The sequence below is a fragment of the Remersonia thermophila genome, chromosome 4, assembly GCF_042764415.1.
Source record: "Remersonia thermophila strain ATCC 22073 chromosome 4, whole genome shotgun sequence".
NCBI lineage: Eukaryota > Fungi > Ascomycota > Sordariomycetes > Sordariales > Chaetomiaceae > Remersonia > Remersonia thermophila.
The window spans coordinates 3,624,474-3,650,803 of record NC_092220.1 but is presented as its reverse complement, the minus strand read 5'-3'; the positions used below and the strand labels follow the sequence as shown (position 1 = coordinate 3,650,803).

The following is a 26,330-nucleotide window of genomic DNA, read 5'->3' as shown; positions in this document are numbered from 1 at the left end:
CCCCTTGTCGAAGAGCGTTGGCGGCGGATGCTGCCACGTCAGGGCCCCGCGGAGCCTCGACGGAGCCCTATCAGCTCGCCAATAGCGGGCAAACCAAGAGGCCCAGAGCGAGTCCCGAGTCCTCGACGTTCGCCATGCTGCCGACGGCGAGGCGGGCGTTGCAGGCGAGCAGAGACGCGATGCGCCGAGACAGGGTCGGGGCCGCCGCCGGCCAAGAGCTAACGTTAACCAACCTAGAGCGCGAGGAAAAGGAAAGCGGGCGGGCAAGGCCAGGGCCGCCGGGCTCCTCTCCCTCTATCTCTCTCGTCCTTGTTCCTGGCCCTGGCGCCTCGTTCGTCCCTGGTTCGATTGGAGGTTGGGCTCCGGCGACGCTGCAACATCTGGCGTGTCCTGGTGGGCCAGCGAAGGCCGGTGGGACTCGAGCCGGCCGCTCAGGGCACCGCTGCCGCCGCCACGGAGCCCAATTGACGCGCACAATTTGACAATTTTGGTTTATCCGGGCTGGTTGCTGGGTGGTTTTGCGTGCCTGCGCGGTGTCCATGCCAGCCACCTACCCATGAGCCCGGCCAGCCCTGCCTCGGACCGCCCCCCCCCCCCCCCTTCGACGTCACTCTGGAGACCCTGCATCATGCTGTGTTGTGTCCGCTGCATGAGAGCCAGGCTTCGGGCCACAACTACGCCGGGCCAGGGGATCGGATCTCGCTAGTTATATAGCAGTACCGAGCGTCGACCGCCTCGAGACGGTCACCGCCCCCGCAGGCTTCTCGTGAGCAACAACCCACCCAAGATATTCAACATCAACCTCCTCCTCCTCCTCCTCCACCACCACCAACACCACCACCACCACCACCCCTCCCAAAAAAAAAAATACAACTCCTGAAGAAGACGAAGAAGAGCACCCTGTTTAGCTCTTACTTCCCCCCTCACGCTTTTACAAACCACACACCCACCCGTTTTTTCTTTGCCGTTACACTTCGGCGGTGTTGCCCAAGCTGGCGAACCCAAGGCCGCGCGGATATCACCCCCATACCCCTCCCGGCACCCCGTACGGCCCCCGACCGACCTCGGCTGCGTCCTCCCGGGTCCGCGGTCCTACCTCGTACACCCCGCCCGCCACGCCCTACAGCCACCGAGCGCCCGCGGCCGCGTCCCCGAGGCCCAGCACGCCAAACATGGGCTCTCATCCCGACGCCGCCGACCCGACCCAGGCGGTCGACGGCCTGGTGCGGGCGATCCGCGACCTGACGTCGGACCCCAACTACAAGCTCGTGGCCGACGTCTTCAGCGAGTTCCTGTACGTCAAGGAGCAGAACAACAAGCTGTCGAGCTCGCACCAGGTCGTGCTGGAGGAGTACCGCAAGTTCCGCAACGAGCTCGAGGCGCAGAAGGAGGAGCTGAACAAGGAGAAGAAGGATCTCGAGGCGCTGGTGCAGGAGAAGGTGCAGGAGATCATGCAGCTCACGGCCACGCGGGCGAGGTTGGAGACGGATCTGGACGACGCGCACCGGTTGCTGGAGGAGACCAAGGCCCGCGCCGCCGAGGCGGCCGACACGGCGGCCAAGGAGTACGCCACCCTCCAGGGGGCCAAGGCGGCGGTCGAGGATGAGAAGCGGCGCGCCGAGAAGGCGGCCGCCGGCGAGATCGCGGCGCTCACCCAGGCCAAGACGACGCTCGAAGGCGTCAAGGCCGGCAACGAGGCCGAGATCAAGACGCTCGAGGGCGCCATCGCGGGCCTCCAGAAGGCCAAGGCGGACAACGAGGCGCAGGTGGCGTCGCTCAAGGAGGCCATGGCCAAGCTCGAGGGCGAAAAGGCCCGGCTCGAGGGCGAGCTGGACGACGCTCGCAAGCAGATGGCCGCCCTCAAGCAGGCCATCGCCGACAAGAACAAGGAGATCGAGAGCCTTCAGGAGTCGCTCCGCGCCGCCGAGGAGCAGATCGCCTCCCTGCAGCAGACCATCGAGGACAAGAACGCCGAGATCGAGGACCTGCACGGCAAGCTCCGCGCCGAGGGCACCCGCGCCGACAAGGCCGAGGAGCACGGCCGCAACCTCCAAAAGACGCTCGAGGAAACGAACCAAACCCTCAAGCTCACCGCCGGCAAGCTGGCCCATCTCGAGCAGTTCCGGGTCCCCCTGAACACCGACAACGACGACACCTAGTGAGTTCACTCCCCTCTTTTCTCTCTCCCATTCCCTCCAAGCCGCCCGCCCGCCGCTAACGCGTTGTTACGTACCGCAGCGTTTCCGTCCTCGACAAGATCTGGACCACCATCGTGACCCTCGTCGAATCCACCTTCCGGCCCGACCTCGACGAGACCATCCTCGCCGACCCTTCGTGCTGGACCAACCTGCGCAACTCGCCGTACCTCAAGCACGCCACGCAGCTTCAGATCCCGCTGCCGCAGTCCAACTCGCCGGCGGCCAAGGGCATGCGCATCAGCGCCGTGCTCGCCATCCTGTCGCGCGCCCTGCACAAGCACCTGTTCCGCCCCCTCTACCTCCTCGACGACGACGACGAGAACCTGGTGCGGTTCCTGCGCGCGCTCGAGGACGAGGACCCGACGCGCGAGGCGCACCTGCGCGCGACCCTCCTGGCCATGATGCCGGACCGGCAGGCCGAGATGGGCGCCCGCAAGATCAAGATGGTGGTCCGCGAGGTGTCGTGGGTCGTGCAGCACCTGCTGTCGGCCCTGCAGTTCGAGGCCTTTTGCACCGGCCTCGAGCAGGCCTGCCGCCTCGCCTACGAGCAGTGGTGCGTCATCCAGCGCGCCCAGATGAAGATCGAGCCGTACTTTGGGCCTCCCTACGACGACTTTGACTGGCAGGTGCTGGAGCTGCCCGAGTTCGCCGAGGCGGCGGAGCGGGAGGCGTGCATGCCTTCGCTGCCGCACGCCAAGGACGACGCGTTGGAGGAGGCGGATGGCGCCGGCGCCGGCGCCGGCGGCGCTGGCGAGGAGCGGGGACGCGAAAACGGGAGCGGGCCGAGTCGGCTACGGCGGCGGCGGCGGCGGCGGCGGCGGCGGGATCCAGGGCGGCCAGCGTGGCCGGGGACAAGAACGGCGGCGATGCCGCGTCGTTCCACGACGGCGCCTCGTCGCACCACCCGGCCGAGGACGACCTGATGGAGGGCGAGATCGACCCGGACGAGATCCTGCTGGTGGTGTGGCCGAGCATGTGCGCCGTCGAGGGCGGCGAGCTCATGTCCATCACGCAGGGCCTCGTCATCAGCAAGGAGCAGGCCCGCCCGGCGCTCGAGGAGCAGCGCTCGCGGTCGAGGATGATCCCCCGGCCCGGCTCGAGGCGGGCGAGGACCATGTCGATGCCAGGCCAGAGCCGCGTCGGCAGCCCCGCCCGGAGCCTCGGGAAGAGCCACTTTTTTGGCCCGAGCCCCTCGGAGGTGAACGCGGACGGCCCGGACTATTAGGTGAAAAGGGAGGGCTGAAGAGCCCGGAAGGCGGCTTGACGGGGGAAGCCGTCACGATCACCTTCATTCCCCCCGTCCTCCTGGTTCCCTCTTCTCGCGCGCCGTGAGCCCCGACGGAGGGCCATCCCCCGGGAAACAGGCACGTCGTGTGTCAAAAAGTTTCTTTTCGGTTTTATTTTTTTTTTTTTTGTACACATCTTTTGAACGTTTTCTTCGTCTTGTTTTCGTCCAGGTTGGCGACGAAACCCCTTCACGGCTCGCAAGCCTTTTCTTTTGTCTGTCTGGTTTTCCTATCACTATTACAAGCGGGAGCATTGCCGGCGCAGGATTCTTGTCGGACGAGTTTGGGCATGGGTAGTATTGATTGCGTTGGCTTGTTTCAAGGGTTCAGGGGTTGGTTATCAGCATGACTGCATGAGAGCAACGAGGCATAACGACGGGAAATGCTACTAGATTGACATGATAATCAGGTACTAGCGAGTTAGCGACAGAGCAAGATAGATCTTTTGCGCACGCAGTTTCTGAAATCAATTCGGACCGTGTGTCCCCTACATAGTAACAAAAAGATATCAAGCCGGATGGTGTGACTGACCGGGTGAAGTCAAACCTCCCGGGCGGCCTCGCTGCCCGGATGCTGCTAACACCACGCAACAAGATGGTGACTTCTACTCCCGGCAAGCGTTGAAGAAGATGAACGCCTAGGTAATGAACAGATTAGATGGATGAGGTCACGTCCGTTGGCATCACAGCGAGCGTCAAATGGCACGAGCCATACGAGATGGGCCTCCGAGCGAGAGACTAATGATATACGCAATCTACCCGTTCGTTGACACACGCCATCACCTCTCTGTCCGGCGGACAAGCCCGATGGCCATCGGCCCTCTAATATCGCGGTCCTCTGCATTGACCCTCCTCCAAAAACATCCTGGTCCTCGCCACGATGTAGGGCATGTCCGCGGTATACCCGTTGTCCTGGGGCGTGCGCGACTCCGGCAGCGGTCCGTACAGGAGCCATGCCGACAACGGACGAACGGTGCCGTGGGCGGTCTTGTTGTCCGCGATGGACGGGTCCTGCCCGGCCCGTATCAACGCCTCCCTGTACCCCTGGGGAGGGCCCTGGACGAGGCTCTTGCCCAGGCTTCCCGCGGCCACGTAAGCCGAGAACCGGTCCTCGCCGCCAAAGTCACGCATCACGAACGGAGCCTTGGCATACCCGATCGGCAACCTCCTCACGTCGTGCCAGTGGTACGTGATGCCGTCCAACGTCAGCGGGCCCGGGCTCGTCTTGCTCACGCTGCCCTTCAGCCCGTCGATCCTCTGCCCGGACAGGTCCCAGAAGATGAACCCCGTGATCCACCCCGACAGCTCCAGCGGCGAGGCGCCGCAGACGGCGGAATAGTCGGCAAAGACGATCCGCGACCAAAACTCGCGGGTCTCTGGCGAGTCGGGCTCGTCAAAGCTGCGCACGAAGCGCTCGAGGATCGGGGTCAGCCGGCGGCGGTACACGGCCGGCTCGTCGCCAAACTCGTTGAGCCTCGAGAGCCGCCGCAGGAGCTTTTCCCAGTCCTCCTTCTCGCCGAGCAGCGTCACGCTCGGCAGGCCGCAGATGATGCCGCCCTCGTAGCGAAAGTAGGCCTTCATGAGCCCCATCATGAGGATGTTGGCCGTCATGACGTCGTCCGCCCGGGTCGTCGAGAAGTCGGGGACGATCCAATCCTTGAGCCACGGCGTGAGCACGCGCCTCTGGATCTCGTCCTTGAACCGAAGCAGCACCCGCGTCCAGGTCGTGTCTTCGATAAAGATGGTCTCCTGGCCCTTGTGCTTGACGAAGATGTGGCGCACCTCCTCGGCGTTGGCCTCCATGTAGAAGTTGAGCTGGGTCAGGATGGTGAACCAGACGTCGTCGGGGCGGATCTGGAGGTGCAGGTGCTCGCCCCAGGCCTGGATGGCGCTGCGGATGAAGGAGGACCCGGAGGGGAAGGTCTCGGAGAGGTTGGTGGCTGGGAGGCTGGGGTCGAGCGTGCCATCGTACGAGGAGAGGATGATGTTGGCGCTATTGTTGAAAAACTCGGACGGGGCGGACTCGCGGAGGACGGCGTCGAAGGAAGCGGGCGCGGGCTGGAGGGCCAGCGGCTTGGGGGCGCCGCCGGGGAGAACCACCACGCTGGCGGCGGCGAGGCCGACCAGCCCGAGGGCGAGGACGGCGTGCATGCTTGAGGCGTCAAAGCTTAGAGCGGTCTCTAAGCCTGAGAGAGAGAGAGAGAGAGAGAGAGAGAGAGAGAGGGTTTGACCGCGGTTGGATCGCGCAGGAAGAAGGGACGTCAACCCCCTTGGAGAAGTTGGCTGAGGGGAAACCAAGGGGATGAAATCACGTCTACACACGTTCCTATCGACATGTTTAAGAGCACCAACGTCTTCTAAGACATTGGGTCTAGACCCCCAGAATCACCGCCGACATCCCTGTCATGCCACCCAAGCCAAGAGGCCGACGGAGGTAGCAGCACATAGCAGAAGTGTGTTGCAGTAGTATTCTCCTGATGTTGACATGGACGTCCAACCGTTAGGCCGGCTGCGAGCAAGACTTTTAATAATATCCGGCTAATCAGGTAACAAGGCGATGATTGGTTCCTCGTTTCCAAGAGGCGTTCTAAGAGTTCAAAAGACTCAGCTGGCTGCTAGAACGGTTGTGCGCTGCTGTTCCAAGATTCGTGATGCGGTGGGGACGTCTCGGTTGAATGCATGATGACAACGGTTCCAAAGGTGGTGGGTGGGATTTCGCGGGCAGAGGTTCCGTTTCCCCAAAACAGCCAAAGAGACACTGGCATGCGAAGTCTGTCTTGTGAGCGAGTGCATAACTGAGTCTACCGCTCCGAGTCTCTTGGTTTCTCTTGTGTCTTGAGTGGCCGACACAAAGAACGTCGGCAACTTCCCCGGGGGGGGGGGGGGGGGTTGTCTCTTTCACCCATGATTACTGCGTACACACGCCATGGCTGAGAGGATGAATCATCCAAGGTGATGCTTCTTTTTGCATTGTTCCCCGAGACAGCATGTAACGTTGCTCTTGATGATAACTAACTTGGAGCGTTCTCTACGAAATGGTTCTCCCTGCCAGAGGGCAACGCAGGAATCCAGCCGGTTATGAGCTTTGGAGGTGGGTCTCGTTCCCAAGCTCAGGTCAACCATGGAACTCTGGGGCTGGTTCATCCCTCCCCTCCCCTCCCCTCCCCTCCCCTCCCCCCTTCTCTCTCTCTCTCTATCTCTCTCTCTCTGATTATCCATTACTGCGACTCCTCCGGCCAGAGGTCATAGCCAAACGTGTCCTTCATGTTTACAAAGCGAAAGTTCTTGGTGCTAGCCACATCCTGGATGGCGTTAAAGTCTTGGTCCGACAGCTCCGGAATCTTAAAGTTGCTTTCGATGCGCTCGGGCGTCGAGCTCTTGGGCAGCACCCCGTAACCCCTCCGCAGCCCCCAAGAAATCAGCACCTGGGCCAGCGAATGCCCGCTGCGCTTGGCAACCTCGTTCAGCTTCGGATTCTCCCTCACCGTCTCCCCCGTCGACGGGACCTGCTGCTGCGACCCCAGCGGCGAGTACGCAACCGGCAGGATCTCGTGCGCGAAGCACCAGTCGACCAGCTCCGTGTTGGGGAAGAAGGGATGGATCTCGACTTGGTTCACGGCCGGCTTGATCTTGGCAAACCTGAGCATCTTGTCCAGCTGGTCCACGGACCAGTTCGACACGCCGATGGCGCGCGCCTTGCCGCTCTCGGCCAGCTCCTCCATGGCCCGCCACGTCGGCTCTGGGTTGTCGGTCAGATCCTTGCGCGTCATGTACTTGCCGTCCGGCCCGATCTTGACCGTGTAGTCGTCGTTCTTCTCGCAGGCGATCGGCCAGTGCACGAGGAAGAGGTCGAGGTAGTCGACGCGGAGCTTGGAGCAGGAGCTCTGGAAGCTCCACTTGACGTCCTCGGGCTCGTGCAGGTGGTTCCAAACTTTGGTGCAGAGGAAGATGTCCTCGCGCTTGACGCCGGGGTTCTTGGAGAGGAACTCGTGCAGGGCGTCGCCGACCTCGTCTTCGTTCTGGTAGAACCAGGCGCAGTCGAGGTGGCGGTAGCCGACTTCTAACGCCTTGAGCACCGCCTTGTAGGTCTGGCCTTTGGCGCCCTCGTTGGAAAAGGTTCCAAAGCCGAGGGCGGGGATTTGGACCCCGTTGTAGAGCGTATAAACCTTGGACGAAGCCATGATGCGACGCTAAATTGGCAGCTCCCTGTGATGAATTGGCCGTTAAGGAGTCTTGTTCAAGACGCGAGGAGATGAAGACCTGGCTGGATATCAAGCAGGCGGTGAGCCTCGGATCCCTTGGTTGATGCTCAGGGTATCTGTCGTTCTCGATCTCCTCTGAGGCCCAAGAATACGGGTAGAAAATAACCAGGGTGACCGAGCTACGAAGTATGCGGTGATGTAAGAGAAAGACCCCGGTATGGGTACCTACGATGGAATTTGTCTCTAATTATCCACAGACATCAACCCAAGCTGATGTTTTTTTTTTGTTTTGGGACAGCGTTGGATTCCCACATGCACTGGCGCCAGGCGTCTCGGGGCTCGCGTTTGCGATACTTGCGAGACGCGACCCCCGATGTGGATGTGAGGCAAGGTTTCGCTCATAAAGCTACGGGTCCATGATGACGTCGTTCTCTCCACGACAAAACATGTCGGGGCAACGGGGGGTTTCCACTTCGGAACCGCCTAGGACGCGCTGTAGGCTCGCCACATGAAAACCTTTTCAGCTCATTGCGCAATGCAGGCTCCGTCTCAGATCCTGGGGAGGCAACATTTGCAGGCTGGGCGGCCAGTCCAAGTCGCGAACGCAAGAGGTCGCCGAGCGTCGAGGCGGGTTCATCCCGGATCCCGGGCCGCGAGCATCCTCCTTGAAGGACGAGGGAGCAATTCATAATAGGTGAACGGATGAAGCCTTGCTCCGGAGCCCCGGAAACGACGTGAAACGGGTTGCGCCCCGGCAAAAAAAAGGCTTCGCCGAATCCCCTTTCAGCTCCCTGGAGGCCTGGCGGAGCCTCATGCTCCATCGCGCCGGAGTCTGTGACGGCATCGCAACCTGCTTCAACCCGCAGGAAACGTTCGTCGATGATCATGTGTCTTGGCACGGCCCCAATGCGCGAAGAGCTTGCCATGCTGTGTACTAGTTGGAAATCATAAACATGTCAACAAGGGGGACAGCAGGCGCTCGTATCTTAAGGGGGCGGCTGGTGAACCAGAGAAAGAAACCAAGTAATCAGCCAGCCGCAATAACGGGCACGATCGACCGTGTACACGATGAGCGGTTCATCCAAAGAGACGTGAAAGAAATTGTTTGCCACCGCCCGTTGTGTCGTCATTATGGATCTTCTGGCGGTGGATAATCCCCCGCATCCAGGGAGACGGCGGAGCTACGATGGGAGACTTTGACATGAAGAAGGATGACCAGGAGTAATAGAGAGAGGCACCGCTCCGGCGGCTCTTCGGAGGACGCCGGCGGCCAAAGTGTACATGGCGCGCAATTACGTATAAGAGCGATAGGTTCCCGCTCGTTATAATGGCCCCAAAGAGAGGATTCCGTCGGAAACGTTCCCATCCTCATTCGTTTTCTTGTTACGGCTCCCCTCCGAAGAGCGAGAGAGAGCCTTCACGCCGTCCTCCAACATGCCCAACAAGCCCGAGTACAAAGACATCCCGGTCAACATGCCGGACCAGCGCATCCACACGCCCCCAGACTCGCCCGAAACGGCCCCTCGCGGCCGGCGTTTCCCCGCGCACGGGCAGCCCGATGGCGGCGGCTCGAGCAGCATTCCCATCGGCCGCCCCAGGCCCGACAACCTCAAGCCGGAGAGCCTTGCCCACCGGCGAAAGGCCAGCTGGGCCCTCCACGAAGGCAACCTCAGCATCCCCCTCTCGCCAACCTCCCGCAACACCCTCGAGGTGCCGGCGCTTCAATCTCCCGATGCGGATTCCACCCAGTTCATGCACCCGCTCTCCACATCCCCCTCGACGCGCGAGCGGCGGCTGTCGCGCAACTCGTTCGGCGCCACGCTCCCGATCCCGTGGCTGCCGCTCAAGCACAAGCACTCGCGCCTCAACAGCGTCTCGTACCCCGAGGCGGCCGAGCAGGCCCTCAGGGCCGCCGGGAAGGCCGCCGCCGCCGGCAGCGCCCGGCCCCGGCAGGAGGACATCCTCACTTCGCAGGTCCAGTCCGTCCTCGCCGACAAGGTCGCGGCGGCCAAGAACATGGCCTTCGTGTTCGACATTGACGGCGTGCTCGTCCACGGCGACCGCCTCATCCCCGAGGGCCGGCGGGTCCTGCGCATGCTCAACGGCGACAACCAGCTCGGCATCAAGATCCCGCACATCTTCCTGACCAACGGCTCGGGCAAGCCCGAGCTGGCGCGCACGCAGCAGCTGTCGGGCATCCTGGGCAGCGAGATCAGCACGGGCCAGTTCATCCAGAGCCACACGCCGATGCGCGCGCTGGCGCGGTACTACAACACGGTGCTGGTGGTGGGCGGCGAGGGGACCCGCTGCCGCGACGTGGCCGAGGAGTACGGCTTCCGGGACGTGGTCGTGCCCGACGACATCCTGGCGTGGGACCCGTCCATCGCGCCGTACCGCGTCTTCACCGAGGCCGAGCGCGCGGCGGCCCGCCCGCGCGACTTTGCCGCCGCCAACATCGACGCGATCCTCGTCTTTTCGGACTCGCGCGACTACGCGACCGACATGCAAATCATCGTCGACCTGCTGCGGTCCGAGCGCGGGCGGCTGGGCACCCTCGCGCGGGACCCGGAGTCGCAGCGCATCCCCATCTACTTTTCGCAGGGCGACCTGCTGTGCCCGACGGAGCACCCGATCCCGCGCATGAGCCAGGGCGCGTTCCGCATCGGGCTCGAGGCCATGTACAAGGCGCTGACGGGCGTGGAGCTGGAGCGGGTGGTGTACGGCAAGCCCGAGCTGGCGACGTACAAGTACGCCGACGAGGTCATGGCGGCGTGGATGGACTCGCTGCACGGCGAGGAGCGCGTGCCCGACAACGTGTACATGATCGGCGACAACCCGGCGTCGGACATTGTCGGCGGCAACATGTACGGCTGGAACACGTGCCTGGTGAGGACGGGGGTGTTCCAGGGCGGGGAGAACGACGAGGAGAACCCGGCCAGCTTTGGCGTGTTTACCAACGTCTGGGAGGCCGTGACGGCGGCCTGCCGGAGGGAGCTGGGAGATGACTTTGTGTTTGCGTGGGACGAGACCAAGGTGAATCCCGTGCTGAGCAACAAGTACGCGGCGTCGGCGGTGGAAGTTTAAGTCGGCGTTTCAAGGATGAGAAGAAAATAAGGAACATGGGAAAAGTACAGGGTTCAAGCAAAACAACAGGATGGGAGCTTCAGATAAAAAGCAGGTGAGGACACAAGGGCATTTGGGGGGGTTGGTTTGATCTAGGTCTGGCGTTATTACTATTATACCAGCCGTCAGAGACGGCCAACAATGTCATGAGCTTCCGATGACCACCATGATCGGCCGATCTGTCGAGGACCTTTGGATTCCATTCGTCATAAGAGAGTTATTATTGATATTCCCTGAACGATTCAAATCATCACCATCGTGTCATGCACACCTCCTCCCATCTCCCTATCCTTGGAATCCATGCCACGTCTCCTCCTCCCCCGTCTGAACCGTTTCCCGGTCCATGAATATTACAAGTTACACCCACTCTTCCAGAGGTCTGGGATGCGCAAGGAACTGTCGTTTCGAAGGCCGGCCTAATTTTCAAAGGGACCAACTCGCAGGGGTTATGGTTGGGGGGTATTCGGGTCATCCGTTCGTAATTACACATCAGAAGATGCTAATGTATGATTGAAAACGAAATACAATCCATCCAATGGGTCATCATCACATCGACAGCCCTCCGGCCTGCCAAACCAAGATCTTTCCATCTCTCCCCCTTCTCTCCATGGCTGCCCCAAGGACCTTGGGTAGAACAATACCCTCAATCAGGGAGGCTCTCGAAGCTTACTCGGGCTTGCGACCGTACACGATACGATGGGGGTAGTACGTGTGAATCTTTGGATCCTTCATCTGGCGCCGCAAGTGGGCCAGGTAGACCTTGATCTCCTCGGGCTTCCATCCCATGACGTTGCCCCAGACGAAGTTGACGTAGCCTGTGGTGTGCGTGCGTTAGAGAGAGACAAAGAGCAAGCGCGTCGGCCAAAGCGGCAGAAACAACGAAAAGAAATAGCAAAAGAAAAAAAAAAAACAAAAGAATGAAAAAAGAGCGGGGGAAAAAAGCCAACCTTCGAGATCCGACGTCAAGACGAGCTTAAAGAAGGCGCCCGTCTCCTTCTCCTCGGGATCTTCGGGCCATTCGCCAATGGGCGCCTTGAAGTCCCGGACGGTGATGTCCACGAAGCCGGCCTCCTCCATGCACTTGCGCTGGATGTCGTCGGTGATGGGGAAAAAGGTACGGCCGAACACGGAGGACGCCTCGCGGAACACCTTGCCCCACTGGCCCATGGGGGTCTCGTCGGTGACGCCGCCGTTGTGGGAGTACCAGGTGGCGTCCTCCTCCTGGTGCTCCATCCAGCCGCCGGGCTTGGTGACGCGGAAGGCCTCTTGGTAGAACTTTCTCCAGTCGGAAATGTTGCCCAGCAGGCTGCGGGCGTGGACGTAGTCGAACGTGTTGTCGGCCCAGGTCCAGTCCAGGTTGGCGTCGTCGATCTGGAACTGCACGTTGGGCGGCACCCACCTGGGCTGGATGGGCGTCACGTCGGTGCCGAGGACTTGGGCGTTGGGGTGCTCGTCGGCAAAGTCGCTGGTTGGGAGAGGGTTTTGTTAGCTCAGGCGGGAGGAGGTAAGGGGCTCTTTACCCATCGGTTGATCATGACGGTGATGATGATTGCCTGGGTGTGGTGTGTGCGAGGCTTGGGTTTGTCAGGGGTCCGCGCGAAAAGGGACGACTTACATGGCCCAGATTCCGGTGCCGGTGCCGATGTCGAGAACTTTCTGGAAGAAGGATGGTGGTGAGCATCACTCAGCTCCTCGGAAATTCACACGGGGAGCTGGATCGGCGCCTCTTACTTCCACATCGTCCTTGATCGGCGCCAGGTAGAGCTTCCCCTTCAGCATGAGCGTGCACGCGTGGTGGCTGTTGAACCGACCTGTCAGCCCGGATCTTTTCCTGGACACAAGCGACCGCCCTCTCTCTCTCTCTCTCTCTCTCTCTCTTTCTTTCTCTCTTTCTCTCTCGGCTGGATCGTCAAAAAGAACAAAAAAAAAATCAAAAGAACAGGGGCGCTTCATACTGAATATCCATCGACTCGATGTGGCGCTCATCGTTGGGCGCCCAGGCCTCCGACTGGCCGATCTCGCTAGCATACGTCCTGCCCTGGATGGTGCGGTAGTGCAGGATGCTGCTGCTCAGCGAGGCGGTGCTGCTGGCCGTCTCGTTGAAGCCCGAGTCCCCGTCGTGCAAGCCATGGTCTTCGATCTGGACGCGGGCGAGCAAGGGTCAGCTTCCGAGACGAGATGGCAAAGAACTTGGTCGGGCCTAAGGCTCACCTCCTCCCAGTGAGAGGCTGGCAAGATGGACGGATCCTGTCCGCTCGCTGGCTCGGCGGCAAGGGGAGCAGGGCTGGCGGGATCCGCAGGGCTGGCGGCGGGAGCAGGAGAATCGACGGCGGGAGCAGCAGGGCTAACGGCGGGAGCAGCAGAGCTGACGGCGGGAGCAGCCGCGCTGACGGCGGGAGCAGTGTCGACCTTGTCGGCCATGTTGACAAATGCGATGGCGAGGCCGGAACCGGGGTGGCGGAGGAGGGGCGGGGTAGCGGGGAGAGCCGGAAGAGGAGAGGATGGACGATGGATGATGATGAAGGAGGCTCGTGTAATTCAAGGTTGGTCCAGGAGGGTTCGTTGGTTTGCGCACCCTACGCGAGTTATGTAAGTCGAAGCCCGAAGCCGCCGCTTCTCTGGTTTCCCCGTCGAGCACGCTATCTTGCAGACAAGACCTTCAAGCTACCTCACTGTAGGTAGGTCGGTAGGGTAGCCATGCAAGAGCGGCGTGACGCCGAGCGGGGGGGGGGGGATGTTATAACCTGGTTCCCGCCGGGCGAGGAGACATGCTAAGCCGTTTTCTTCGACCGCGCGCCAGAGTACCATCAGCGAGTTTCTTCAGAGGCTTTGCCTTGCATGAATGGGCCTGCATGGGCAGGGGGGCAGGGGGGGGGGGGGGGGGGGGAAACGCCTCAACCAAATCGGAAAGGGTTCCGGCAGCGAGGAAACGGATGTCGCACATCCAAGCCCGGTGCTGTTGGTTGCTGACCGTTCTCCCGTTCTCTCGGTCGGCTCGCTAGTTGCCATGTACATACAACGCCCCCCTCTGCTGCTGTGCGAACTATCCAAGAAACCCATCAAAAAGCGGCTAGCCAGCTGGGCCGTCACCGCCAATGAGGAACCAAGCTGGCCGGGCGCGCCGTTGGCCCCATGTTGGGCGACGACCTTGTTCGTCCTCACCGGCCTGCAGAGGATAAGAACACGAAAGAGGACCGCCGACCGAACCCCCTCCCCCTCCCCCCCCTCCAGGAACTCTTCCATGGTACTAGCTTCGCGTTGGCGTGGGTCGGCTTGCGTTCAGCTCACGCAACTCTGCTACCCGCTTCCAGCCGCTGCCCCCGCCTTTAAGACGTGTTGGACAACAACAACAACAACAACAACAACAAGGCCGGGCCTGGTGTGGCACGTGGTGGAATACCGGTGATGCCAAGGGATCTTATGGGGACGGGAGAAGCACGCCAAAAAGAGAGGCGAGACGAGCAGAGGGAGGCAAGGCCAGCCAGAGCCACACGCAAAAACCCATCCATCCCTCTCTGTCCGTCCATCCAGCGCCACCTGGACAGGGGCCCCTGCAGCGGCAGCCCCCGAACCGAGCCCGCCGTGGCTCTGTCCACACGCACAGCACAGCAGCACCGCAGCACAACGCAGCAACGTTCCGTGGTATTTCCCTTGGTGGGGGAGTCAGGAAGATCACGGGTGTATGTAGCGTAGTGAGTGGAGGGGTTGTTGGGTTGTTGCTTCTTGAGGCCCCGCCGAACGAGGGCTAATAACTAACCATCTTGTTCCTCTTGAGAGCATCCAACGTCTCGGCGGTGGAGATGCTGTGAGGTGGACAAGAAGAGCGTTTCTAATTACGTTACACCTTTTTTCCCGTCGCCTTTGCGATGGGCCCCCGTGGGGTTTTATCGGCTTTTTCGACCTCGAATGGCACCCCATTCCGATGTCGCGTGTGCATTCATGGGTCCTCGCATCACAGAGAGGCGTGCATGGCACACGCCTCAGGGCACCCAGCAAGACGAGGTTCGTTACTTTACCCCTCCGGCTGTGGTGTGCCATGGTGCGAAAGAGAGAGAGAGAGCATCCTAAGCTCAACGTGGTTCGGGCTGCGTGCGTCGATATGCAGCAGGCCCTGGCATCGCACACTTGGCCCCAACCGACGCTTCAAGCCCACATCACATCCGTCCCGAGCGTGACACAGCATGACAGGTGGATGACCCGACACCACTGCCCTGGGATTCTCCAGGCCATGCGACCGGCGGGTTGGGTACTAGGGCCAAGGAGGCCAGGTCGGTAGGGGGTATGTACTAGTACGCTAGCTGGGAGGCATGTGTCCGAGACGACGTCGTTTCGTGGGGTCCTCCAGCCCTAGTGCTTGTGCTGGCATGGCGGCCGGCAGGGTTTCGTTTGGGGGGAGAAAAATGTTGGTGATCCCATTTCTCCCATTCTGGCGTTGTGCATCTCGCGCCAAGAGCCCAAACTGGCAAGCTGCAGACCAGACCAACACAGCACAGCGCAGAGCCCTCGCAAGCCTGGCTAGCCTGACCGAGGGGTCGGGCCCCGGTGTGCTGCGGAAGGACAGGGATTGTGTTGTTGAAGACGGCCGAGAGGCAGGGGGGCTCGCGCCGGCCTTTTGAGGGGTTGCTGGCCAGGGTGGGATGGGTGCTGTTGGCATCAGGGAAACGGCACGCGCCCCTTACGATAAGAGAGTGACTAGATGGTAGCAGCATCTAGTCCGCCGACACGATCAGAGAAGAGGAGGAGGAGGAGGAGGAAGAGGGCCCCCACCGCGCGTCAAAAAGCGTCGAGGAAGGTTGGGCATGCCCCCCGCCGAAATTAAAAAAAAAAATATAAAAAAAAAAGGGATCGTGAGGAAGGGCTGGGCCTGGGTCTACTTCCACCGGGTTTGGTGCAGATCCCACGAGACAAGGCGGCGGGATCCGTGCTCCGGGCCTGGGTCTGCCACTTGCTTCACCATGGTGAGGCCGCTCTCAAGAACCACCACCTCCAAGCCGCCCAGGTACTTTTCGACGGGGGTGGGAAGCACCGTCTGGGTGTAGAGCAGGCGGAGGGCGCGGCGCTGGGGCAGGGGCAGCCGCTTCTCCTTGAGGAGGTAGCGGTCCATGGTATGGAGCGAGTCAAAGGACCAGGCATTCAGGCGGAAGGGCAGCAGGGCGGTCTCGTGGTGCAGCTGGCGGCAGACGGGCGAGAGCAGCGTCATGCCGCGGGGGCCATCGGGCTTGTCGGGGGACGGCTTCTTCTTGGACCTGGGGTCCCTCCAGGGGTTCTGGTCTCTGTCCAGGATGCGGCAGTAGAAGCCGCCTTCCGAGGTTTCGTAGCATCGCTGGCCGTTTCGGATGCGAGCCTTGTGTTCCCACCTCTTGAAGCATACGTGGATCTGGCCGACGTCGAGGACGAGCTCGTAGATGCGGTTGCGGAGCTCCGGGGGGAGACGGAGGAGCGGGGACAGACGCTGGTTCCGTTCCCATCTGCGGGCAAAGAGGAAAATGAGTGAGCAAGCGAGCCAGTGTTGTTGTTGTTGTTGTTGTTGGTGTTGGTGTTGTTGTTGAGCGCGACGCCCACCCAAGGCGAGCAGGGCGAGGCGAGGTCGGGGTCCACGCCGGACCGGCAGGGCAGCAACGCGAAGACCAGGGCGCGCTTACATACAGTTGGAACTCGGGCGTGTCGGGGTTGGGCAAGGACCTGTGCAGCATGTTGCGTATTCGTCGCTGCCGGTCCTTGTTGATGGGCATTTCGTGGAGCGATGCCGCGATGCCGCGATGTAGCGATGTAGCGATGCAGCGATGCAGCGATGCCGCGATACAGCGATGCAGGGCAGGTGTCGAATCCACAACGGGGCTGCAGAACGGCTGGTTGTTGTCGTCTCCGTTGCGGGTGACTTGGCGACCAGCTCGACGGAATCCAATGTTCCAGGTTGTGCGTTCCCTTGAGGCCGCGTGGGTTGAAGCAGCCAAGATGACACGCTATTTTGGCTCGAGGGTTCACGTTAGCGCTCCCGAAGTGACACAGACGACGCAGTGTGTCTGGCAGGGGAATCCCTGGGGCGTTTGCGTGTCGGGTGGAGCCACAGGCCGTGACAGGCGGCCGGGCCCGGGCAGACCCGTCCACCGGAACCCCCATCGCGCAGTCAACCCACCTGGAACTCACCCAATATTGCATCACCATCCACCTCAAGTAGGTATCTTAGGTAGGACGTCATGGGGCTTCATCACCACCTCTGGAGCCAAAAATAAACAAAAAAATAACCTCCAGCGTACCCGGTATGTACAAGAATGTGCGGAGAGGGCCAAGCATGTAGTATGTATACGCGGTAGATGGTACTATTCCTGCCACTTGGAGCACCAAACGGAGAGGCGTTCCCGATCGGGTTGGGCGACCTACTCTAGGTGCAGCGGAATGCAATACGGTAACTACCTGGTAACGTTAATGATTGCAGGACGGGGACGCGGGGAGCCCCTCAGCATCGAAAGAAAAGTTCCCAAGAGGTTTGTCCGATAGGTAAGGTAGGTGTAGGTAGGTAACTAGGTATCATGTGCAAAGGAACTGCTGCGGATACTACTGCCTACCTACAGTGCAGTGCATACACCAAGGTACACCCACGCAGCAACCTTTTGTGAATCCAAGACGGGTTCGGTTCGGTTCGGTTCACTCGCATGGAGCCGCCCCCCCTCCGACATCCCAGGATTCATCTCCCAGCGCAAGCGCAAGCGCAGCACATGCAAGAACGGACGATGGGACGATCGACGATCGAGATGGACGATCGACTGATGGACAGCTTTATCCCTGGATGCCGTGTACCTACTTGAGTATACACAATAAGGTACCATGTCCATTGCACGAAGGGATCCGAATCCAACCCAATGCGAGCAGCGAGGACAGGAGGACAGACGGGAGAAAGAGAACCGAATCAGTAGTTACCTACCTATTAAGAGATGGGAGGGGAGTCCATCCAGCCCGGACAGTGCGGGGTGCGTGGGGACATGGCCTCATTGGACCCGTGGACCCGACGGACGATCGAGGCCCCGCCCCCCCCCCCCCCCCCCAACCCCCAGACGGGAGTGGAGCTCAGGGTGTCCTTGCCAACCGCTGCCACGCTGCCATGCTGCCATGCTGCCATGCTTGCCACGCTCTAATAATTGGCCGACAAACGCTGCAACTATTATTGTACTATACGCAGTACATACACAGTAGCAGCAGGATACCGTCCCTCAGCCTGAAATAGCCCAGGTCATCGAGGTGCAAGGGTGGGTGGGTGCACCTGACCGGACCTGCACATGACTGTCTTCCTGCTTGCTACCTAGGTATTACCGGTAACTCGGTACCGGTATGTACACAGTAATAACTACCAGTTACTCAGGTTGTAGGTTGTACATATTGCACTACAGTGCTTACACAGTAACTACTGCACGCAGTAGTACATACCACAGCGCACCTGACTTGCACCTGACTTGCTCCTGACCTACACCTGGCCTACACCTGGCCTACACCCGACCAGCACCTGGCCAATGGCTGTCGGGCAGGTTCCCAGCCGTTCCAGTTTCGGGAACCAAACCACCCGGAACGAGCCAACTACACCAGCACCTAACCAACGTCTTGACACCGGGCTTGAAGCTGAAGACGGGGCTTGCGTTGAACGTCCAAAAGGAAAATCCACACCGCCACCCGACCAGCGCATCCCGAGCCAGGTCGTCAAGCTTCCTGTCAAAGGCAGGGAACGTGATTGTTCCCAGGAACAGGACAGGACACCGGCTCCTCGCAGAAACAAACCCCCCGTTACCTAGCCGCCCGCAGCCATGGTTTGCAACCGCTACCAGTTCCCCTGCCGGCCCGAGGCGAACCCCAAGGCCGTCGTCTCGGGAAGCAAGGGAAGCTCGCATTATCGCTTCACCGTCCTGACGGACCGCCTGCTCCGCTTCGAATGGTCCGAGGACGGCGGCTTCGAGGATCGCGCGTCCACCTTGGCCCTGTTCCGCTGGTTCCCGGCCCCGCACTACCGCGTCGTCGAGGCCAAGGACCGCCTCGAGATCATCACGGACCACTTTCACCTCGCCTACGACAAGAACCGGTTCTCGTCCCAGGGCCTCTCGGCCACGGTCGCCGACGACACGTGGCGCTACGACGGCGCCAGCTACGGCGACCTCGGCGGCACCGCCCGCACCCTCGACGGCGCCTACGGCCGCATCAAGCTCGAGCCCGGCGTCCTCTCCCGCCGCGCCTACGCCGTCCTCGACGACAGCCGCTCCATGCTGTTCGACAAGGGCTGGATCGCCACCCGCCGCCCCGGCCGCGTCGACGGCTACCTCTTCGCCTACAACCGCGACCACAAGGCCGCCATCCGCGACTTTTACCGCCTCTCGGGCAGCCAGCCCGTCCTCCCCCGCTGGGCCCTGGGGAACTGGTGGTCGCGCTACCACGCCTACACGGCCCGCGAGTACCTCGACCTCATGGACCGCTTCGCCCGCCAAGGCATCCCGCTGAGCGTCGCCGTCGTCGACATGGACTGGCACAAGGTCGACGTCCCCCCGCAGTACGGCTCCGGCTGGACCGGCTACAGCTGGAACCGCGACCTGTTCCCGGACCCGGACGCCTTCCTCCGGGAGCTGCGCGACCGCCACCTCAGGGTCACCCTCAACGACCACCCGGCCGACGGCATCCGCCCCTTCGAGGACCTGTACCCGGCCGTCGCCAAGGCGCTCGGCTACGACGTCGCCCGCGGCGAGACCATCCCCTTTGACTGCACCGACCGCGCCTTCCTCGACGCCTACTTTGACGTGCTCAAGCTGGCCCTCGAGAAGCAGGGCGTCGACTTTTGGTGGATCGACTGGCAGCAGGGCGACCGCACCAAGATCCCCGGCGTCGACCCCCTCTGGGTGCTGAACCACTACCACTACCTGACGAGCCGCCGCAGCCTCGGCAGGCTCGAGCGGCCCCTGACCTTTTCGCGCTACGCCGGCCCCGGCTCCCACCGCTACCCCATCGGCTTCTCGGGCGACCAGCAAATCACCTGGGAGGGCCTCGCGTTCCAGCCCGAGTTCACCGCCACCGCCTCCAACATCGGCTACGGCTGGTGGAGCCACGACATCGGCGGCCACTGGGCCGGCGTCCGCTCCAGCGACATGGCCGTGCGCTGGGTCCAGCTCGGCGTCTTCTCGCCCATCATGCGCCTGCACTCGTCCAAGTGCCGCTGGAACTCCAAGGAGCCGTGGAGCTTCGAGGAGGAGCCCGGCCGCATCATGAAGGACTGGCTCGTCCTGCGCCACCGCCTCATCCCCTACCTCTACACCATGAACATCCGCGCCAGCTACGACGCCGAGCCCCTCGTCCAGCCCATGTACTGGAACCACAAGGAGGAGGAAGCCTACACGGTGCCCGCCCAGTACTACTTTGGCCCCAACCTCATCGTCGCCCCCATCACCTCCCCGAACAGCCCGGCCACCCTGATGGGCGCCGTCCGCGCCTGGCTGCCGCCGGGCCGCTTCGTCGACCTGCTCCGCCCGCATCTCGTCTACGACGGCGGCCGCTACCTTCACCTGCACCGCGACCTCACCCGGCTGCCGCTGCTGGCCAAAGAGGGGACCATCCTCCCCATAGACACCACGCACAAGCTGGCCAACGGCGCGCCGCGGCCGACCGAGATCACCGTCCTCCTCGTCGTCGGCAAGGACGCGCATTTCGAGCTTGTGGAGGAACCCGAGCAGAACGGTCATGACCATCATCATCATCGCCCACCCGGCGACGGCGATGACGACGACGACGACAAGAACGAAAGCGCGGCCACGGCCTCGCGGCCGGCCCTGAGCTCCTTCGTCCGCACCCCCATCACTTGGAACCAGGACGACGGCGTGCTGGTCATCGGGCCCGAGTGGAACGGGTCCGGAAAGTGGCGGCAGTGGAACGTCAAGCTGGTCGGGTACACGGGCAGCGCCGTCCGGAGCAACGTGTCGGGCTTCCGGGTCGCGCAGGAGGACGGCTCGACCACCATCTCGCTGGGCAACGTGCACCGGTGGGATCCCGACGGGTTCGAGATCTTCCTGGGCAAGAACCTGCAGCTCGACGTGGTGGACGTCAAGAGCCGCGTCTTTGACGCGCTGCACCGGTGCGAGATGGAGTACATGAAGAAGGACCCGGTGTGGGACGCGGTCAACGGCTCGGACGGCGTCCCGGCCCGGGTCCGGAGGCTGCTGGCGCTGGACGTGGACCCGTCGGTCAAGAACGCCGTCATGGAGATCTGGGCGGCCGACGGGAGGGCTCCGGGAAGCGCCGCCGGCCACGAGAAGTGGGTGGACACCCGGACGGGCGAGGTGGACGACCTGACCGAGCTTCTCAAGGAGTATGTCATCGTTTGAGCTCGCTGCGGACGTCTTCTTGTTTTTTTTTTTTCTTTTTTTCTTTTTTCTGTTTTTCTTTCTTCTTGTTTTTTTATTGTTCTTTTTTTCTTATGTTTTTCTTATTTTTTCTTATTTTTTTCTTATGTTTTTCTTACGTTTTTCTGATTTTCTTTTGTTTTTGCGAGGGTTCCGTCGGTCACTGGGTTCTTTCAAACAACGGAAATGGGGGGTCTCGAGGGATGGAATGGTTTTCTGGCGTTTCAGCGGTGGGTGGCTTCGAAAGGACTTCATACCTATCCAGGCGTATGCGTATCATCCATAGGAATCAAAGGGCTCTCTGTTACCCAACAGTTCTATATCTATTGCTCTTGGCCACCGCCCCTCTGTCATGGCAGCGACCCGAGTCGCCATCGATTACTCATTACGCCTCCTCCACCTTCAACGGCCCGTCGAGCAACCACTTGCCGATCAGATCAATCGTCAGCTTGGTCTTCTCCACCGCATCCTCCGCAAACACGGGATCCAGCGCTACCTGCCGCGAGCCCTCCTGATCGAACGCATGCGTGGTGTCCGGCACCAGCAGCCAGCGGTACCGCCTCTTTCCGCCCTCCAGCACCACCTCCCACGCGTACCTCTCGTCCCCTTGGGTGATCAGCTTTCCGTGCCCCGCGAGGTGGTCCTCCGCCCCGACCACGGCGTGGTCGCTCGGCACCGGCTTGCCCGCGAGCCGGCACGCCATCCGCCACGCCTCGGCGGCCAGCATGTCGAGCTCGCACGCGACGATGAAGACGCTGCTCGGCAGGGCGTCGGGCGACGCGTAAAAGGGGCTGAGCAGCGGGTCGTCGGTGCGCTGGCCGACGTCGAGGTAGGCCCAGTTGAAGACGCCGATGAGCGGCTTGAGGAAGTCGGCGGGGCTTCCGCGGAAGCCGCCGAGCCGGGGCTTGTACGGGCGGGTCAGGAGCTTGTGGGCCGACGGCTCGCTGAGGTCGACGACGGGGTAGACGGGCACGGCGGCGCGGATCCGCGGGCGCACCGAGGGCAGCTGGGACACGGCCAGCGAGAGGTTGCCCCCCGCCGAGAAGCCGGCGACGGCGACCCGCGCCGGGTCCAGCGGGAGGGTCCCGTCGGCGAGCACGCAGGCGATGAGCGCCTCGAGGTCGTAGACGGGCGTCGGGAAGGTGAAGAAGGGGGACTTGCGGTAGTCGAGGGCGACGACCAGGAAGGAGTGCGCGTCGGCGAACTGGCGGTTCCAGGCGTCGTTGTCCGAGGGGGAGCCGATGAGGAAGCCGCCGCCGTGGATGGTGAGGAGCGTCGGGAGCTTGGCCCCCGGGGTCGCTGACGGCGGGATGAAGATGCTGTTTTGTTGTTTGGGGGCGGGAAGAGGGTTTTATCCGCCGCGTCAGCCCGCCTTGAGCTTGCTTGGGTGCTTCAACTCGCTCGTTGATTCCGTTCGTTTGTTTATTGAATCAACACCGGAAGCGCGGGACTTACCGGACGGTGAGGTTCTTGCGCGCGGGATACGACTTGACGATATCCGGGGCCGACGCAGAAATGTAGCCCAGGAGCCGGCCGAGCCTTTCCACCACGGCCGTCAACACCGGGAAGAGCTTGGACAGGAGGACGGCGGCGGCGTAGTATCGGATGCGTTTCCCAAGCGGCAGCTGTTTGATTACGAGGTTGCGAGCAACCACGCCGGCTCGGGTGGGCTCGGCGGAAACGCCTCCCTCGGCCATGGCGAGTGAAAGAGGGGGCGGGGTTTGGCGATGCGATGGGCGAGAGAGAGAGAAACAGGGGCGGAGGTGAGAGCGTGTAATTCACCCTGAGCCTGGCGAAGCAAACAGCGATAGAAGCTCTCAAAAACACCGGCAGCCCCCGCGGCAGCTCGCTCAACGCCAGAATGAGCTCAAGGGCTGGGAAAATCGGCATCCGAGGTTGCACGGGGGGTTGGGGGTCGGGGGGTCAGGGGCTAGGGCCTCGCTTCTGCGTTTCAATGCGACGCTGGGTCGAGAGGGTCTCTCTCTCCTCTATTCCATACTTAGCGTAGGGAACTAACTAACTAGTTAACGTACATGGCACTAAGCTTGGTGTCGCGCCGTCCCACCTGGAGTACGGTGCGCCGCCCTTGGCGACGACAGATCTTATAACTCTTCTTACAACGTTTACACACATAGTATCTAGCATAAGAACGCAACTAATATTGGATGGAAATCTGGATATATAGAATCCGAATCTGTGCTGCGGTTTGTAGGTCAAGCAAGACACCCGACCTGAAGAGTTTTGCAATTCATTCATTCCGTTGTCTAAGGTACTTGAGTGAACTAGTTCAGTTAGTTACTATGTTCCTTTTTTGGGGGGGCACCGATGCTGTTGTCTGTTGATCCGGGCAATGCTTATGAACTTGGCATCATCTTGGCTCCTCTTGGCATGGCTTCCATTTCCCCCAACAACAAAGCCATGTTTCCTTGATCAGCTATCTAACGAATACCTTATACCTTTGGTACCTTGGATAGGTACCTGAACTAGGTAGTCATGAGCAACTAACCGACCCTAGTGCTCCCCTGAGTATTATGTCGTTCTTCACCAACGGGTGGTTGATAGGAAGCCTACCTATCATCCTGGGCCGGAGCTGCAAGTTTCGTTACCCTGACCAAGGAAGAGGGCCCTGGTGGCGACTCTGATGTCATACCAACGAAAGCTGCTCTCCCCGTAAGCTTAATTACCATTCTCCGTCATGGTCCGGTCGAGCGTGCTACGAGTGGGAAAAGTTGTTTGAATGACTACGCCTAATAAAACATTCCCCCTTCATCACACAACCTTGGCACCACACAACACGACATCATGGCTCCCCTCACTCTCGGATCCTTGGTGAGCAGAGCTCCCATGCTCGCCTCGGCTCTGAGGAGGCAAGCGATGGCTCCCGCTGCTGCTGCTGCTTCTGCTGCTGCTGCTGCTTCCGCTGCTGCTGCTGCGGCACCACGACGGACTTCCCCTCATGATATCCTTTCCTCCTCCTTCCACGCCTCGTCGTCGGCCCACGGCGACGTATCCTCTCCCAAGGCCGCCGAAGGGCCCAGCGCCGCCGCCGGCGGGTCGCGCAGCAAAGAAGCCGTCGAGACCGGGTCGTCGCCGACGGCGGGCTCGATCCTCCCGGACGCGCTCGCGACCGGCGACGCCCGCGGGGCGACGGGAGGCGGGCCCCCGCTGGAGAGCTCGCGCAGCCCGCCGGCGCAGCCCAAGATCACCAACGCCAGCGTGCCGGGCAACAAGCCGCGGCTCACGCCCGAGCAGCAGGCCGAGGTGGACGAGCACAACAGGGAGTTTGATAAGAGGCATATCCGGGCGGATCCGGCCGAGGATGACAAGGTGAATAAGAAATTTTGGAGCGGAAGGGGGTCGAGGGACGAGAATCCATGATATTTGAGGAGAACGGGCGGGTGGCGACGGAGCATAAACACATGAGAGAGGAGGGGCTGGCTTGGAAGAGGATGGGCGGGAAGGGGAGTTGGCCGTCAATCAAACTGGAAAGCTGGGCACGTCGTCGGCTTCTCGCTCCTGGTGGATTTTTTTTCCTTGTCTTTTCGCTTCGTCATGGCGTTGAAGTTTGGTCATGTTATGGTATTCTAGCCATGCTTCCAGCATAAACGACTTCTCCAAAGATTCTTCAAATCAAAAAAGAGAAAAAAAAAAAAAAGAAAAAGGGGAAAACTACAAATCTACTGACAAGAAGTGTATTCACGAGGCTGTAAAGGTTGACGATGGCGGGTGGGAGAATAACAAGAATACCGCTCTGCCCCCCCCCCCCCAAGCGTTCCCTCCCGCTCTCTCTTAACCCTGCACCAAGCCCCGAAACACGTCGCCCAGCTCCGTCGCCCCGCGCCTCACCTCGCCCGTCGGCCGCGGGTTCTCGTCCAGGATGCCGCCCTCGAGGTAGCTCGCGTTCATCTCGGCGTACAGCTGCGCGACCTTGGGCGGGAAGACGGCCGCGTAAAAGTCGTACAGGCCCTCCCGGGGGACGGCCTTCATGTCGAGGGTCCTGCCGGCCGCCTCCTCGAGCGCCGTGCGCACGTCGTTGGAGGTGTAGTCGCGCGGGCCGTGGAGCTCGTAGGCGTACGGGCGGGCGGGCAGGGCCGCGCCGGCCGAGAGGAGCGCCGAGGCGAGCTCCGCGGCGATGTCTTGGACGGCGACCTGGTTGCGGCGCGGTTAGCAGCGTTGCCTCGGAGGAGGAGGAGGAGGAGGAGGAGGAGGAGAAGGAAGGGAACCGCCGGCGTGGGAGGGAGCGTCATACCATGGAGAGGGGGCGGTCCGGCGGCGTGAGCGTGGTGAAGAAGAAGCCCTGGGCCAGCGTCTCCAGGCCCATCGCCCAGTTCTCCATGAAGTAGGTGCAGCGCACAAAGACGACCTCGGGCGCCGCGTCCTTGAGGACGGCCTCGGCCGCGTGATTGGAGAGGATTTCGCCCTGGTGATTATTAGTATAGGGTTAGGTTCATGAACCGGGGATTCTTTTATGGATCGTGATGGATGGAGCACGAATGCAGGGAAGGGGGGGGGGGGGGGGGGGGGGTTGTGCGTGTTTTCCGCGGGCAACCGACCGTGCCGTGATCATACTGGGCCCCGACGCTCGACAGGTACACGAGGCGCTTGACGGAGGCGGCCTTCTTGACGGCCGCCTTGACGTTCTCCGACACGTGGCGAGCGTGCTCGACGACGTCCCTCTCGTCGAACAGGGGCGGGGTGATGTTCAGGACGGCGTCCGAGCCGGCAAAGTCCAGCGAGGCCGCATCTTCGACGTCGCCCTTCACGGCCTCGAAGCGCGGGTTGGACCGGAACTCGGCAGGGACCTTGGTCGCGTCGCGGTAATAGCCTCTGACGGTGGGCGCCCGAGGGTCGGCGAGCAGGGCGCGGATGGCGGCCTGGCCGGTCTTGGGGGAAGCCGGGACGACGGTGACGTGCATGGCGACGAGGCGGCTTGGGGGGTTTTCTTGATGGCTGAAAAAGGGGGTGGCGGTAGAAATCGTTGTGGTAGCAATCGGTAGTAAGGTCTGGTGATGGGGATGGTGTTCCGAGCGTGCTCTTCTGCTGCTCTGCTCTGTCCAGGGTGCTTGCTTGTCGGCGTGTCGTCCAATATGCTGTTGATGATCATGATGGGGATTTTATAGCCGTGATCTTGACGCAGCAGCTGGCCGTACATGCTGTA

The 26,330-nt window shown here is 61.5% G+C and overlaps 10 protein-coding genes across 10 annotated transcripts; 4 read left to right on the top strand and 6 right to left on the bottom strand.

The window, feature by feature from the left end:
* Window positions 1-1,172: 1,172 nt before the first annotated feature.
* Window positions 1,173-3,423, top strand: VTJ83DRAFT_5157 (uncharacterized protein; the record flags this gene model as incomplete). The annotated part of the gene is made up of 3 exons (XM_071011726.1): window positions 1,173-2,158; window positions 2,239-2,904; window positions 3,030-3,423. 3 exons carry the CDS (start codon window positions 1,173-1,175, stop codon window positions 3,421-3,423), a joined length of 2,046 nt encoding a protein of 681 aa, XP_070866607.1.
* Window positions 3,424-4,305: 882 nt separating this feature from the next.
* VTJ83DRAFT_5156 (uncharacterized protein) lies at window positions 4,306-5,634 on the bottom strand (the record flags this gene model as incomplete). Its single annotated transcript, XM_071011725.1, has 1 exon — window positions 4,306-5,634. One exon carries the CDS (start codon window positions 5,632-5,634, stop codon window positions 4,306-4,308), a length of 1,329 nt encoding a protein of 442 aa, XP_070866606.1.
* A 1,067-nt stretch (window positions 5,635-6,701) lies between these two features.
* VTJ83DRAFT_5155 (uncharacterized protein) lies at window positions 6,702-7,664 on the bottom strand (the record flags this gene model as incomplete). Its single annotated transcript, XM_071011724.1, has 1 exon — window positions 6,702-7,664. The coding sequence occupies one exon, from the start codon at window positions 7,662-7,664 to the stop codon at window positions 6,702-6,704; it is 963 nt and encodes a 320-aa protein (XP_070866605.1).
* Window positions 7,665-9,119: 1,455 nt separating this feature from the next.
* On the top strand, window positions 9,120-10,769 carry VTJ83DRAFT_5154 (uncharacterized protein; the record flags this gene model as incomplete). The annotated part of the gene is made up of 1 exon (XM_071011723.1): window positions 9,120-10,769. One exon carries the CDS (start codon window positions 9,120-9,122, stop codon window positions 10,767-10,769), a length of 1,650 nt encoding a protein of 549 aa, XP_070866604.1.
* Window positions 10,770-11,474: 705 nt separating this feature from the next.
* On the bottom strand, window positions 11,475-13,229 carry VTJ83DRAFT_5153 (uncharacterized protein; the record flags this gene model as incomplete). The annotated part of the gene is made up of 6 exons (XM_071011722.1): window positions 11,475-11,623; window positions 11,756-12,273; window positions 12,424-12,464; window positions 12,540-12,606; window positions 12,764-12,948; window positions 13,020-13,229. 6 exons carry the CDS (start codon window positions 13,227-13,229, stop codon window positions 11,475-11,477), a joined length of 1,170 nt encoding a protein of 389 aa, XP_070866603.1.
* Window positions 13,230-15,678: 2,449 nt separating this feature from the next.
* Window positions 15,679-16,540, bottom strand: VTJ83DRAFT_5152 (uncharacterized protein; the record flags this gene model as incomplete). The annotated part of the gene is made up of 2 exons (XM_071011721.1): window positions 15,679-16,276; window positions 16,455-16,540. The coding sequence occupies 2 exons, from the start codon at window positions 16,538-16,540 to the stop codon at window positions 15,679-15,681; spliced, it is 684 nt and encodes a 227-aa protein (XP_070866602.1).
* Window positions 16,541-18,601: 2,061 nt separating this feature from the next.
* VTJ83DRAFT_5151 (uncharacterized protein) lies at window positions 18,602-21,154 on the top strand (the record flags this gene model as incomplete). The annotated part of the gene is made up of 1 exon (XM_071011720.1): window positions 18,602-21,154. One exon carries the CDS (start codon window positions 18,602-18,604, stop codon window positions 21,152-21,154), a length of 2,553 nt encoding a protein of 850 aa, XP_070866601.1.
* Window positions 21,155-21,557: 403 nt separating this feature from the next.
* VTJ83DRAFT_5150 (uncharacterized protein) lies at window positions 21,558-22,869 on the bottom strand (the record flags this gene model as incomplete). Its single annotated transcript, XM_071011719.1, has 2 exons — window positions 21,558-22,491; window positions 22,628-22,869. 2 exons carry the CDS (start codon window positions 22,867-22,869, stop codon window positions 21,558-21,560), a joined length of 1,176 nt encoding a protein of 391 aa, XP_070866600.1.
* A 1,105-nt stretch (window positions 22,870-23,974) lies between these two features.
* VTJ83DRAFT_5149 (uncharacterized protein) lies at window positions 23,975-24,550 on the top strand (the record flags this gene model as incomplete). The annotated part of the gene is made up of 1 exon (XM_071011717.1): window positions 23,975-24,550. The coding sequence occupies one exon, from the start codon at window positions 23,975-23,977 to the stop codon at window positions 24,548-24,550; it is 576 nt and encodes a 191-aa protein (XP_070866599.1).
* Window positions 24,551-24,961: 411 nt separating this feature from the next.
* Window positions 24,962-26,088, bottom strand: VTJ83DRAFT_5148 (uncharacterized protein; the record flags this gene model as incomplete). The annotated part of the gene is made up of 3 exons (XM_071011716.1): window positions 24,962-25,321; window positions 25,422-25,592; window positions 25,726-26,088. 3 exons carry the CDS (start codon window positions 26,086-26,088, stop codon window positions 24,962-24,964), a joined length of 894 nt encoding a protein of 297 aa, XP_070866598.1.
* Window positions 26,089-26,330: the final 242 nt, after the last annotated feature.